The sequence below is a fragment of the Nycticebus coucang genome, chromosome 8 (genome assembly GCF_027406575.1).
Source record: "Nycticebus coucang isolate mNycCou1 chromosome 8, mNycCou1.pri, whole genome shotgun sequence".
NCBI lineage: Eukaryota > Metazoa > Chordata > Mammalia > Primates > Lorisidae > Nycticebus > Nycticebus coucang.
Window position 1 is genome coordinate 110,449,805 of NC_069787.1, and position 12,333 is coordinate 110,462,137.

General features: G+C 36.7%; 1 protein-coding gene across 3 annotated transcripts in view; it reads right to left on the reverse strand.

Annotated features, from left to right (window-relative positions):
• The window catches only part of SLC9A9 (solute carrier family 9 member A9), a 678,779-nt gene that overhangs the window by 227,026 nt on the left and 439,420 nt on the right, over positions 1 to 12,333 (reverse strand). For all 3 annotated transcript variants that reach the window (XM_053599744.1, XM_053599745.1, XM_053599746.1), the window contains exon 12: positions 7,903 to 8,056. In XM_053599744.1, coding sequence (XP_053455719.1) covers positions 7,903 to 8,056 — 154 coding nt within the window. The remainder of the gene's footprint in view (positions 1 to 7,902; positions 8,057 to 12,333) is intronic.

A 12,333-nucleotide genomic window follows, 5' to 3' on the forward strand; every position in this document is an offset into this window, starting at 1 on the left:
ATTGCAGTTTGCAAGGGAGGTGAGTATGGTTGCTCTGTCTTGCCCAGAACTGGAACCCTCTCCACAGCCTCTTGAGTAACAAGTTCCATCTACTGCATTAAAAACAAATCACTCCCCCTCTAGACTTCAGCTGTTACCTAAAGTGCAGATATATGTATCAGTTAAAGCAAGGGCACTATATTGGGTCCTACTTTTTGATAATGGGTGAATAAATTCTCTTCAATAGGACAGAATGTCCATTGTTTGGTAAACTTAGTAAATGAGCGAAGCTTATTGATATTGATGTTCTCAAGAGCATGCTCAGGGAAGATAAATAAGAACATGACTGGTGGAGGATAGCTGGGAGTTGTGGAGATAAAGACTGTTATCTCTGAAACTGGGAAGATTCTGTATATAGAAAGAAATTGGGTATTAAAGAACCCAGATGGCATTATAAGAAAATTTAGGAGCTGTGAATTCGTAACACTTGTTATAAATGTAGAGTATTTTTAGGTCAACAATATAGTTATCCAGTATCTCTATTGTAATATGTCAAACTAGATTGATTTGAGCAATAAATACTTGGATTTATGAAATATAGAAAAACCTTTAAAAAAAGCACATAATTTTAAAAGGTAGTAGTGAATAGGGAATATAAAGTATATGTCTACATACAAATCAGTAAATTGTTTTTTTATGTTTCATAAGAGAGCATATTCTCAGGTCTGTAGATTGACACATATTGATACAAAATATACAAACTGATATCAAATCAATATGAAGTAATAAAATCAATACAGTTTGATAAAATGATATAAATTAAATATCCGAAAAGTCCCTAAGCAAAGATTATTATGCTAAGAAGGACATAGAAGCATGTTTTAGGAAGAATTTTTCTTGAGCTATGGGATAAATAAAATTCTTTATGTGAGTATTTTTAAAGAGGCTTATCATTTTGAATGCTGGTATTGGAATTGCTTGTAAGATTGATGAATCTAGTTACTACACAAAATGAACTAAACTCCTCGGAGACATTCTATTTTCTATATGAGGCTCCTTTTACAAATATAATTAATTGATAATACTTTATATATGTGGGGAGGAGCAATTAAAAGAGCATTTATATAAGAAAAGGCTCATAGGTATCCTTTGGTTATTGTTATAGCAATATTTGCTGAGTACTTACTGTGTGCCTTAAATTCTTTACACATGCAATATTTAATTTTTATAACATTCTAAGGAGGAAGGTATTATTATTATTATTCCAATTTTACAGATTAAAAAATTGAGGCATTGAGAGATTGAATTTATTCCTCAAGGTCCCACAGCTGGCAAGATAGGAAGGCAAGACTGGGACCCAGAGAGTCTAATTCTGGAGTGTATGTGCTAATTTATTTCATTAACACATCAATGAAACAAATTGTTAAACCTCCATGAAACTTTGGATGCTAGAAAGGAAACCAAACAGAACATGGTTTAATATTAACAAAACTTAAATATATGTCTATTAAATTGATATTCCCCCACCTCATTAATTAAGGAAATCTGTGTATGAGCAGTTATATTTAATGCTGTCAATATTTAAGATTTTAAAATATCACTAAAGACAATTCTCTCATATCTTTCTGTATTCCTATGATGGCTGTTATTTTAAAACTTTTAGCCAGTGGGTATATACCAACAAGAGTCATGCTGAAAATATGATCAAAGACTCTATTCCTTTTACAGTAGTGCCAAAGAAGATGAAATACCTGGAAATTTATCTAACAAAGGATGTGAAAGATCTCTATAAAGAGAACTATGAAATCCTGAGAAAAGGAAGAGCAGAAGATGTTAACAAATGGAAAAAAAATACCATGGTCATGGTTGGGAAGAATCAACATTGTTAAAATGTCCATACCACCCAAAGCAATCTACAGATTGAATCCAATCCTCATCAAAGCACCAATGTCATACTTTATAGAACTTGAAAAAAAAAATAGTACTTCATTTTATATGGAATCGGAAAAAATCTTTAATAGCCAATACATTACTTATAAATAGAAACAAATCAGGAGGCATCACGCTACCAGACTTCAGGTTATACTACAAATCTATAGTGGTCAAAACAGCCTGGTATAAAAATAGAGATGTAGATTTATGGAAGAGAGATGTAAATATGGCATAGAATAGAGAATAGAGATGTAGATAATATGGAATAGAATAGAGAATCTAGAAATGAACCCAGCCACATATTGTCATTTGATCTTTGATAAGCCTAACAAAAATATGCCTTGGGGAAAAGACTCCCTATTTAAAAAATGGTGCTGGGAGAACTGGCTAGTGACCTGTAGAAGACTGAAACTGGACCACATCTCTCACCACTAAAAAAATTGATTCTCCCTGGATAAAAAATTTAAATATTAGAAGAGAGTGCAGAGAAAAATGCTTGAAGATATCAGCCTGGGAAAATATTTTATGAGGAAGACTGTCCCCCCGCCCCCAGCAGTTGAAGCAACACCAAAAATATGTTACTGGGAACTGATTAAGCCAAATAGCTTCTGCACAGATAAGGGCACCGCAAGTAGAGCAAACAGAAAGCCTCCAGAATGGGATATTTTTGCATGTTATGATTCTGACAAAGGTCTGATAACTAGAATCTACAGAGAACTCAAATTAATAAATAAGAAAGGAACAAACAACCCCATTTCTTTGTGGGAAAGGGACTTGAACAGAAACTTCTCTGAAGATGAAATGTGAATGGCCAACAAACACATGAAAAAATACTCATCGTCTTTAATCATCAGAGAAATACAAATCAAAACCACTTTGAGATATCACCTAACTCCAGTAAGATTAGCCCACAGCACAAATTCCCCAAACTACAGATGTTGTCATGGATGTGGAGAAAAGGAAACACCTCTATGCTGCTGGTGGGATTGCAAACTAATACTGCTTGTTTGGAAAGAAGTATGGAGAATTCTCAAGGAACTAAAAGTGGACCTTTCATTTGATCCCACAATTCCATTACTAGGTATCTACCCAGATGAAAAAAAAAATCATTTTTCAACAAAGACATTTGCACCAGAATGTTTGTTGCAGCTCAATTCATCATTGCCAAGTTGTGGAAGCAACCCAAATGCCCATCAACCCATGAATGGATCAACAAATTGTGGTATATGTATACCATGGAATACTATGCAGCCATAAAAACATGTAGTCTTTACATTTTTATGTTTACCTGAAGGGAGTTGGAACATATTCTTCATAGTAAAGTATTTCAAGAATGGAAAAAAAGTATCCTATATACTCAATACTATTATGAGACCAGTATATAAACACACTTTCATATGAATGATAAAACACAAATACAGTCTAACAACGTGGAAGGGAGAGGAGGGGGTGGGGATAGGTGATTGGTGGGAGGAGGTAGGGCATTTGGTGGGGTATCACCTAATATGAATAATGCAAGCGTATATTTCAAATAACTAGGAGTAAATTATAAATGCCTTAAAAACCACAAAAAATAAGTGAGGTGATGGTTATGTTAATCAGTTTGATTTAAGCATTCCACATTGTATATCATATCACCATATTGTATACCATAAATGTATACAGTTATGATTTAATTCAAAACTAAATTAAAAAAAACGAGTTGGCTATTATTATTAACAGTGTTTAGAGGCCCAAATTTGGAAACTATAGTGGTCATCTCATTGCAGGCACTTTCTAATGCCATCTGGGAGACAAGTGTTTTATAATTCTGGTATTTAAGACTTTTCACACTGTAGCTCAGATATTTTGAAGAGATGGGTCCAACATTCTTATCTTGGGAAGCCCAGGAGAGGTTTGCATTGTGGGCTTCATCCTCATGTGATGTTTTTGTCAAAAGTTTGTTAGCTCCTTGTGGTACCCTATCCTTAACCAAGGAGGCAGGTTATTATCCGTATGCTAATTATCTGGTGCCACTGCCATAGAGCTCTGCCTTGCTGGTCTTTGATGATTAACTGTAAGTATTTGTGATCATTTGGTTGACGATCCTGTTTACTGCCTTCTGAAGTGCAAAGCCTGGCACCTTTGATCCTTTTTGTTTCCCGGCTAACAGCAATTCTAGTTGGGTTTTTCTCACCACCAGTATTAATGTATTCTCCAGAAGGGAGGTGATCTGGATTCTAATCAAGAAACTATTCTATTTTCTTTTATATGGAATCCTCTAAAATAATGCTGGAATAGTCTTTTTCTCTAGTATTTTATGAAACAAAGGTGTGATTTATTTCAAGTGCTACATTTATTACTATTTTTTAAAAGAAAATTAAACAGCTCCAGGAGAAGAAATTTGTTTTTGTTTGTTTGTTTTTGAGACAGAGTCTCGCTCTGTCACCCTGGGTAGAGTGCCATGGCATCATTGCTCACAGTAACCTCAAACTCCTGGGCTTAAGTGATCCTCTTGCCTCAGCCTCTTGAGAAGCTGGAACTATAGGCACCTGCCACAATGCCCAGCTAGCTTTTTCTATTTCTAGTAGTAATGGGGTCTTGCTTTTGCTCAGGCTTGACTCTAACTCCTGAACTTGGGCAATCCACCTGTCTCAGCCGCTCAGAGTGCTAGGATTACAGGCGTGAGCCACCACTCCTGGCCTAGACAAGAAATTTGAATAGTACTTAGGAGAAAACAACACTTAATTAATGGAGAATTTGTTCCACATGTAAATGTTATTTTGCATAACCCAAATATAGGATTATTGCTATTTTAAAGTCATTTCCATCAAATTGCAATTCATATTAAACTGTTAATTTTTACCTTATATGAAACATTTTATTTGCATCCTACTGTGGGAATTTGTGGCTAACTGGCAAATTTCATAGGGATTACAAAAACCAACTCAGAACACATCTAATAATTTAAGAGAAAAAGTATAGACTCAAGAGGGGAATGCCATGTAACGTGTATAAACAAATCATATTCTACATGAAGATGTTTGGGTTCATTCAAAATCACATTTGCATTCCTATCTCTTGGATTTCCTCATTTATGTCATTTTATTAAAAAATCTAATTTATGTATTTTTTGTTATTTATGGGAAGAGTCTGACATGAAAGTTGGTTAATAAAATGTTACTCTGTAAACAAGCAAAGCCTTGCTAAATATAGTCTAAGTAAGTGATAGGCAACTATGGGCTTAAGAATCTATGATGAAGAATTTCTTTGATAACATTATAAACCATGACAGGGAAGCAGAACATAGGGTGGTTATCACTATAACATAGTTGAACCAAACTAATGTCATGTACTTGTGTGTGTGTTTGTAATGCTCTGCTCTTTAAAGCTTAGTAGGGCTTATTTCCTTCCCATTGATCAATGCACAGTGCCCCTTCCTCCTTAAGTGAGCCCCTCCCTCCCTTTAGTACAGGTACTAAGGAATCAACACTGCCCACATAGGTGTGCCTGGCCTCAGAGGCCCCAGTCAAATCTGACAGTATTTAATAGTAACCCAATCCCCACTAGGGAATAGAAAGTCTAAACCAGCAGTTTTCCAAGTATGGCCCTGGGACCAACAGCACCAGCATTTCCTGAATGTGGTGGAAATGCAAATTCTCAAGTCTTGACCTGGACCTATTGGATCAGGAACTCTGGCTGAGACCCAGCAATCTGGGTTTCAATGAGGCCTCCAGGAGGTTGTGATGCTCACTCAGGTTTGGGAGCCCCTGGTCTTAACGTATTCTTGTTGCCCTGTACCCTGTCTGCCTGGGTTAACTTCCTGGGCACTCACGTCTCTTTGTACTTCAGTTGTTGTCCTTTAGTTTCCTTGTGAATGGATCTCTGGTGAGAGACTGCTGACTAGGTTTCTGCCCTCCTTTCAGCTTTATACTCTAGTTCTTAGCCGAGATGGTCACTTGCCCACTAGATAGGAGGCCTGTCAGCTCCTTTCTCTAAGCGCATCACATTCCTATCATTCTCATTTCCTGTCCTGGCTGGTGTCCAAGTTGACACTGCATCACTTAGGCCATCTGGAACCAATTCCCACTGGGGCATCTCCATGACCTGGCGACCCTAGCCAGTGCTCCCAGCAGCCCATAATAACACTGGCCTGGGCTGACCTTCAAGCACCTCAACCTTGGATGCTGTGGTTGACATCACTGTCCTTCCTTGTTAGGCCCTGTCCTATGATAATTGTCCTAACCTGCCAAAAGCCCCACTATCATACTTCTGTCTCCCTGCTGAATTTGATACCAAGAGGCTACATAAGTTAGGATACCTATTTGAAGTTAACAGATGCCTTTGTAAAATACTTACAGAAGTGTTGGATAAACAATCTAGTATGAAACGTGTTACTGATTTGGGGACAATTTCTTCAGGGTAAAAGAAGAAACAGTAGAAAACAAATTATATTTGATTACTTTAAGAAAATGTTGAGAGCACTACATTATGTTCTGAACATTCTAACTTGCCTGACGTGTATGCAATACTGTTACCTTGTGGGGATTGGCATCATCTAAGTTTTGCTCTCCAAGCCCTCATTTTTCCATGCATGGATCCACCTACTGAATTTTATTTTCCAGACACCTGAACACATCGCTGTCTTACTAACAGTTCACAGGAGACTTAGTGCTATAGAGTTTAATGCAATAAGTGTACTCATCCATAGGAGCCTACAGGTAACTACCACTGTGAAAGAAATTGCAAGTCACATTTATATGCTTAGAAAATAATTCAACGAGCATCTCAAAGCACTCTCCATTCACCTTTAGTCAAAGCCCTTTTATGTGTTTAGCAATATTCACAGTACTTCAAGAGGCCCTTTCCCCCCTTGAATTTGGTTTAATACATAGCCACTTGGCCTGAGTTAAGCATAAGCTTTCTTATGCTAAACTTGTGAGACCTGCTTCTGCTACTTCTTTGTCAAATGAATGGAAAATTATCAGTAAATGCTTAACAAAAGCATTTATATTTGTGGTTGTGCTTATTTAATTTTTATGAATTATTTATTCAATCCTATTATGTGCCGGCACATACTAGGTACCAGGCACATACGAGGGGTTAGAATACCAGAGTCCTTGTCTGTAAGACTCTTCTTGGGAATTATTTTCCAGTCAGATGGATCTTTTCCCATCAGGTGTGAATTTGTTTTACAGAGAATGGGTGGGGACCACCCAGGGAGGGACAGTGTGAGCACTGAGAGGTGTGGATTTGAGAAATACATTGTGATTTGCGTAAAGTTGTTACTTTCTGGGGTGTGAAAATGAGGACTCAGGTCACAGGAATGTTTAAGGACAACAACATCCTAAAGTAGATTTCTCCATGTTGCAGTTGGCACCAGCCATCCATGTTCATCTGTCTTCTGCTCCCTCCGCACCTCAGGTTCACAACAGTCATCATCTAGACATTGCTCCCTGCAAGGTCTCTGACTGAAGCCTTGACCCCCTTTTCCTGTAAAAAAATATCTAACTTGTGTCTATGGCATCCCTCTGGCTAAGCACATGGCTCACTAACCACATATGTTTAAGCATTCCCTCTGTCCCTGTTTCTATTGTAAGTGCTGCAAAGAATTAAAAACAAAGCAAATTTACCTTCTCCTTGGTATTACAACTTTTCCTATTATCAATCCTATGAGACTGTGAGCTGGAGGACAAGATCTGTGTCACAAGATCCATGGCATATTACAATGTATTGAATAAATACTGCTGAATGAAAGAATGGATAAATGAATAAATTCATTTCTAGAGACAGACTGTAAATAGACATCTTAAGACCTCTAAGACTCTTGAAAAAGTCCATTCGTTTGGTGCTGGGTCATATCATTTTACCTTGTGAGTGAAGGTCAACTTGAGTCCAGGGGAAGTTAGGGTACAGACCCGCCCTTGTACTGCTGACTACATCAGAATATCAGAAATGGAACATTACAACTATGACTTGCAGAGATGGCTTTTGCTTAACAGGGCCACTCACCTGATCCGAAGCCAAGTCAGCATGGGGGTCGTTCCTCCTCCAAATACCCAGACAGTGAAGAACACGAGGAGCAGCGTGGTGGTAAACATCATCTGTTTGGGCTCAGATTCAGTGTTCCGAATAGCCAAGGCAAATGCGATCGCTCCTCGCAAACCTGGCGGTGGGAAACCCAGAGGGAAAGTAAACATCTTGCAGGCCTTACTCTCATTTCAATGGGTTTTTATCTTTACAATTTACTGACACAACATTTTAATTAAACTTTTCTTTCTCCCTCTCTCTTTTTTTAATTGTTCAGGTTCATTGAAGGTACAAAGAATTAGGTTACACTGTTTGCATGTGTTAGGTAAAGTCCCTCTTATAAGTGTGTTCCACCCCCAAGAGGTGTGCCACACGCGTAACCCCAGCCCTCCCCCTCCTACCCTCCCTCTTACCTTCCCTATTTTGAGATAACTGTAGAGTCACATGGAGTTGTAAGAAATAGTACTGAGAGATGATATGGATCATTCCCCACCATTTCCATCAATGACAACATTGTGCAAAACTGTATCTCACTGTCTCAACCAGAATCTTGATCTGGACACAGTCGAGATAACGAAGGCTTCCATCTACACAAGGCTCCCTCACGGGGCCCTATCTCCCCTCCTTCCCTCACACACGCTCCCTCCTTCACTACAGGCAACCAGTAATCTCTTGTCCTTTTCTATAATTTTGTCATTTCAAGAATGCTACATAAATGGGATTGTGCAGTGTGTCGCCTTCTAGAATTGCCTTTTTAAACTCAGAATAATGCTCTGGATATTGTTGAGTGTTATCAGTAGTTCATTCCTTTTTATTGTTGGGTAGTATTCCATTGTATGGGCAATCCACTGTTTGTTGAAGAGTATCTGGGTGGTTTCCAGTTTGGGGTTATTACAAATAACCTGCTGAGATTAGCATTCCATTTTTCATGTGAACATGGTTTCTATTTCTCTGAGATAATGCCCAAGAGGGTAATCAGGGGCTAGTATGGTCTTTGTGTGTTTAGGTTTTGAAGAAATTACCAAACTGCTTTCCAGAGTAGCTATAACACTTTATATTCTTACTACCAATATATACATCATCCAGTTTCTCTTCATCTTTGTTAGATTTGATATTGTCACTATTTTTTACGTTAGCCATTCTGATGGGTATGTGGTGACACCTTTATTGTGGTTTTAACTTGCATTTTCCTCCTAGAAATGGCGTTGAGTGTGTCTATCTGTAGACTCTTCTGGGTGACAGGGTTCTTCATGTCTTTTTTCCATTTTCTAATTGGATTCTTGAATTTTTTGTTTGTTGAGTTTTGAGAGTACTTTATGTATTCTACATAATAGTCCTTTGTTCGAGATATTTACAAATGTTCTTCCCACTCTGTAGCTTGTCTTTTCATCCTCTTAAAAGAGTCTTTTGCAGAGCAAATGTTCTTAATTTTGATGAATTCTGATTTGTTGATTTTTCCTTTAAGGAATTGTGCTTTTGGAGTCAGGTCTATGAACTCTTTGCCTAGCTCTAGATCCCAGCAAATTTCCCCTATTTTTTCCTAAAAGTTGTATAGTTTTGCATTTAAGTCCATGGTCACTTCTAGTGAATTTTTATATAAGGTGAGAAGTTTAGACTGAGCTTCATTGTTTTTTTGCCTTTGGATGTCAAACTGCCCTATTGAATTTCTTTTGGACTTTTGTCAAAAATCAGTTGGATGTATATGTGTGGCTCTATTCCTGATTTCTCTATTTTATCCCTTGATCTTTGTGTCTGTTCTTATAATAATAAACTGTCTTGATTATTGTAGCTATCTAAGAAGTCTTAACCTTGTGATTCTTCCCACCTGATTTTTTGTTTTCAAAATTGTTCTAGCTATTCTCATTTGTTTGGTTTTCCATAAAATTTTAGAATAATATTGTCTATACCTAAGGACAAATCTTTCTGGAAATAGTTACTTTTTAAAAAATCAAATGTGTCAGAATAAAGGAAAACTAAACTTATGGATCATTGAAAAATTAATAATTAATTAAATCATCCTTAAATATTACTACCAATTATATACTTTAACAAAGTCTATAATCTAAACTAACATACTAAAACTTACTTTTCCCCTTTCTACTTTTTCTTCTTTAATAATGATATGCTAATTGAATTTTTATGACTCAAATATATTTGCAAGAGGTATTAAAGTTTAAATACTAGAACTTCAAAATGTGATGACACTAATACAAACAGAAATGTAGACTCTGAAGAAGAGTAAATAAAAGCATAAGTAGTAAAAGAAAGGAAGAAAAATGAAAGGTCTTTCTTGGCTAACGCATGAGTTGCAAGACATTTATGGTCCCTGTTGTATTCTATAACAGAAAAAATGAAGATTTATAATGACAGCTGCTAGAAGTCAAAGAGGTAGTGATTTGGTTATTTTTATAGGAAGGTTTAAATCACATACATAGAATTTCAATGATCTATTCTTTGTAATATTTGCTGTAGCATCTAGGTTCCTAAATTTCTTTATTCAAACATTAGAGGACATTTAACAATTGAATATAGGATCAGAAGAGGAATACTACAACCATTCTGGTTTACTCCTAGGTTCCTAACACAGACGATCATGCCCCTTTTTTATCTCCACGCTGAGACTATTCAAGAGACAAGTGGCATAACACAAGATCCAGAGGATTGGACTAGAGAGACTTAATACTTTTTGCCTGAAACAAGGAAACCTCAGAAAGAAAGAAGAACATGTACTTTGATTATAAAATACCTTCAAGGAACAAAATGTAATGGAGGAAGGAAATGATTCTAAATCTCCCATGTAGACATGGAAATAGCCTGAAGATAAGGAAGATAACATTTGAAGTAGATATTAATAAAAAAGTTCTTATACCTCAGACCTTCTGGACACGTGAGATGGCTGTGCTCCAGAGGAAAAGTGCCCTTACCAGAGGTGCACGTGCATTTGGCTGGGCACAAGAGAATAATAACACTGGGGACTATTTTAATAATATTCTCACCAGGAAGTACAAATGGCATCGTTAGGAAATAAGAGCTCAAGGAAACAGTCTTGCAATAGACTTTGGTATCTGAGGAGAGAACTTATAGGTCAAGGTAAAGCTCCTAGCAGTGTTTAATCACAGCACAAGACTGAAGTTAGAGGCAATCTTTCCAGTTTTTCTCTTCCTCAAGCTCATATTGATAGAAATGTCCGTTGGGCAGGATTGTGGCAGATTAGCTGACATTACAAGTCTCAGGCAATAAGTTGCTTTGTTTTTACTGTTGTAAATATTTGTGGTTGTTTTATTTTGTGTTTTCGTGATAAAGAAAAGAATGGAAACTAGAATAAAAATTAAAACTCACTATGTTCTATTTACTGCAAACTCTTTCATGCTGGATTCTAATGTAGGTGATCATTAATCTTCCTAAGTATATTTCATAATGTATTATCATTTTGTTCAACTCATGTTCACTGTGTTCTTAAATCTACATTATCTGTATGAGAGCAGTTATTGGTTTAAAAGTATATACTCAGAATATATCTTATATGCTAATTTCTAAAAATATACTAAAATATATCTTTTATGCTAACTTCTAAAAACATACATAAAATTCCCTATCTTTATAGGAGGTGCAATATAGAGATCTCCATAGAACATGGAAAAGTACGGCTGCTCTCTGGTGGCAGGTTAAGAAACATTGCTAATTAGGGACAAACTCCCAAGATGTTGATAAGAGGATGCCTTCTCAATATGGCGATCACCTAAATAAAACATACAAAAACAGGGTATATTTCAGATAAGGGATTGTATGTCCATAGCCCTGGCCACATGTGGTACATAGAGCACGTGTCATCCCTGAAATGTCATGGCAGCGCTGGAAGCCTGGGTGAAGTTGCCGAGTGGATAAAGTGTAGGTAATTGAGAACTCCAGGTAGGATGGACTATTGCCTCTTTCCTACTCAGCCTTCATGACACTGGCATTTATCATGCATTTGGAGCCTAGACAAACATTTTCTTTGTTTTGTACATCTATATTGATCACCTCCCACGTGGAGGCTCTGTGCACACTGATCCTCTCTTCTTAATATCATGGTTTTGGGCAATAGAGGATTTTAGGATTGAAACAAATTACTTTGGCTACCAGCAAAATACTGATAATGAGAAATTAATATTGATGCAGGATTTTCTTTTTAGCAAAACATTATTTCTAAAGAACACACACCACTTCACTTAGAAGCCCAGGAAATCCAGAACTTGTCAAAACTAGTGTTTTGGACTGACTGACTTTTGTGGGTTTTATCTTTCTTTTTGGATTTATCTTTCTTTTTTTTTTTTCTTTGGATTTACCTTTTTTTCCCCTCTTCATTTTGGCCAACTAATCAAAATAATTCTGAACTTTTAGGGATTGGTAGAGTATAACATTTCATCTTAAATG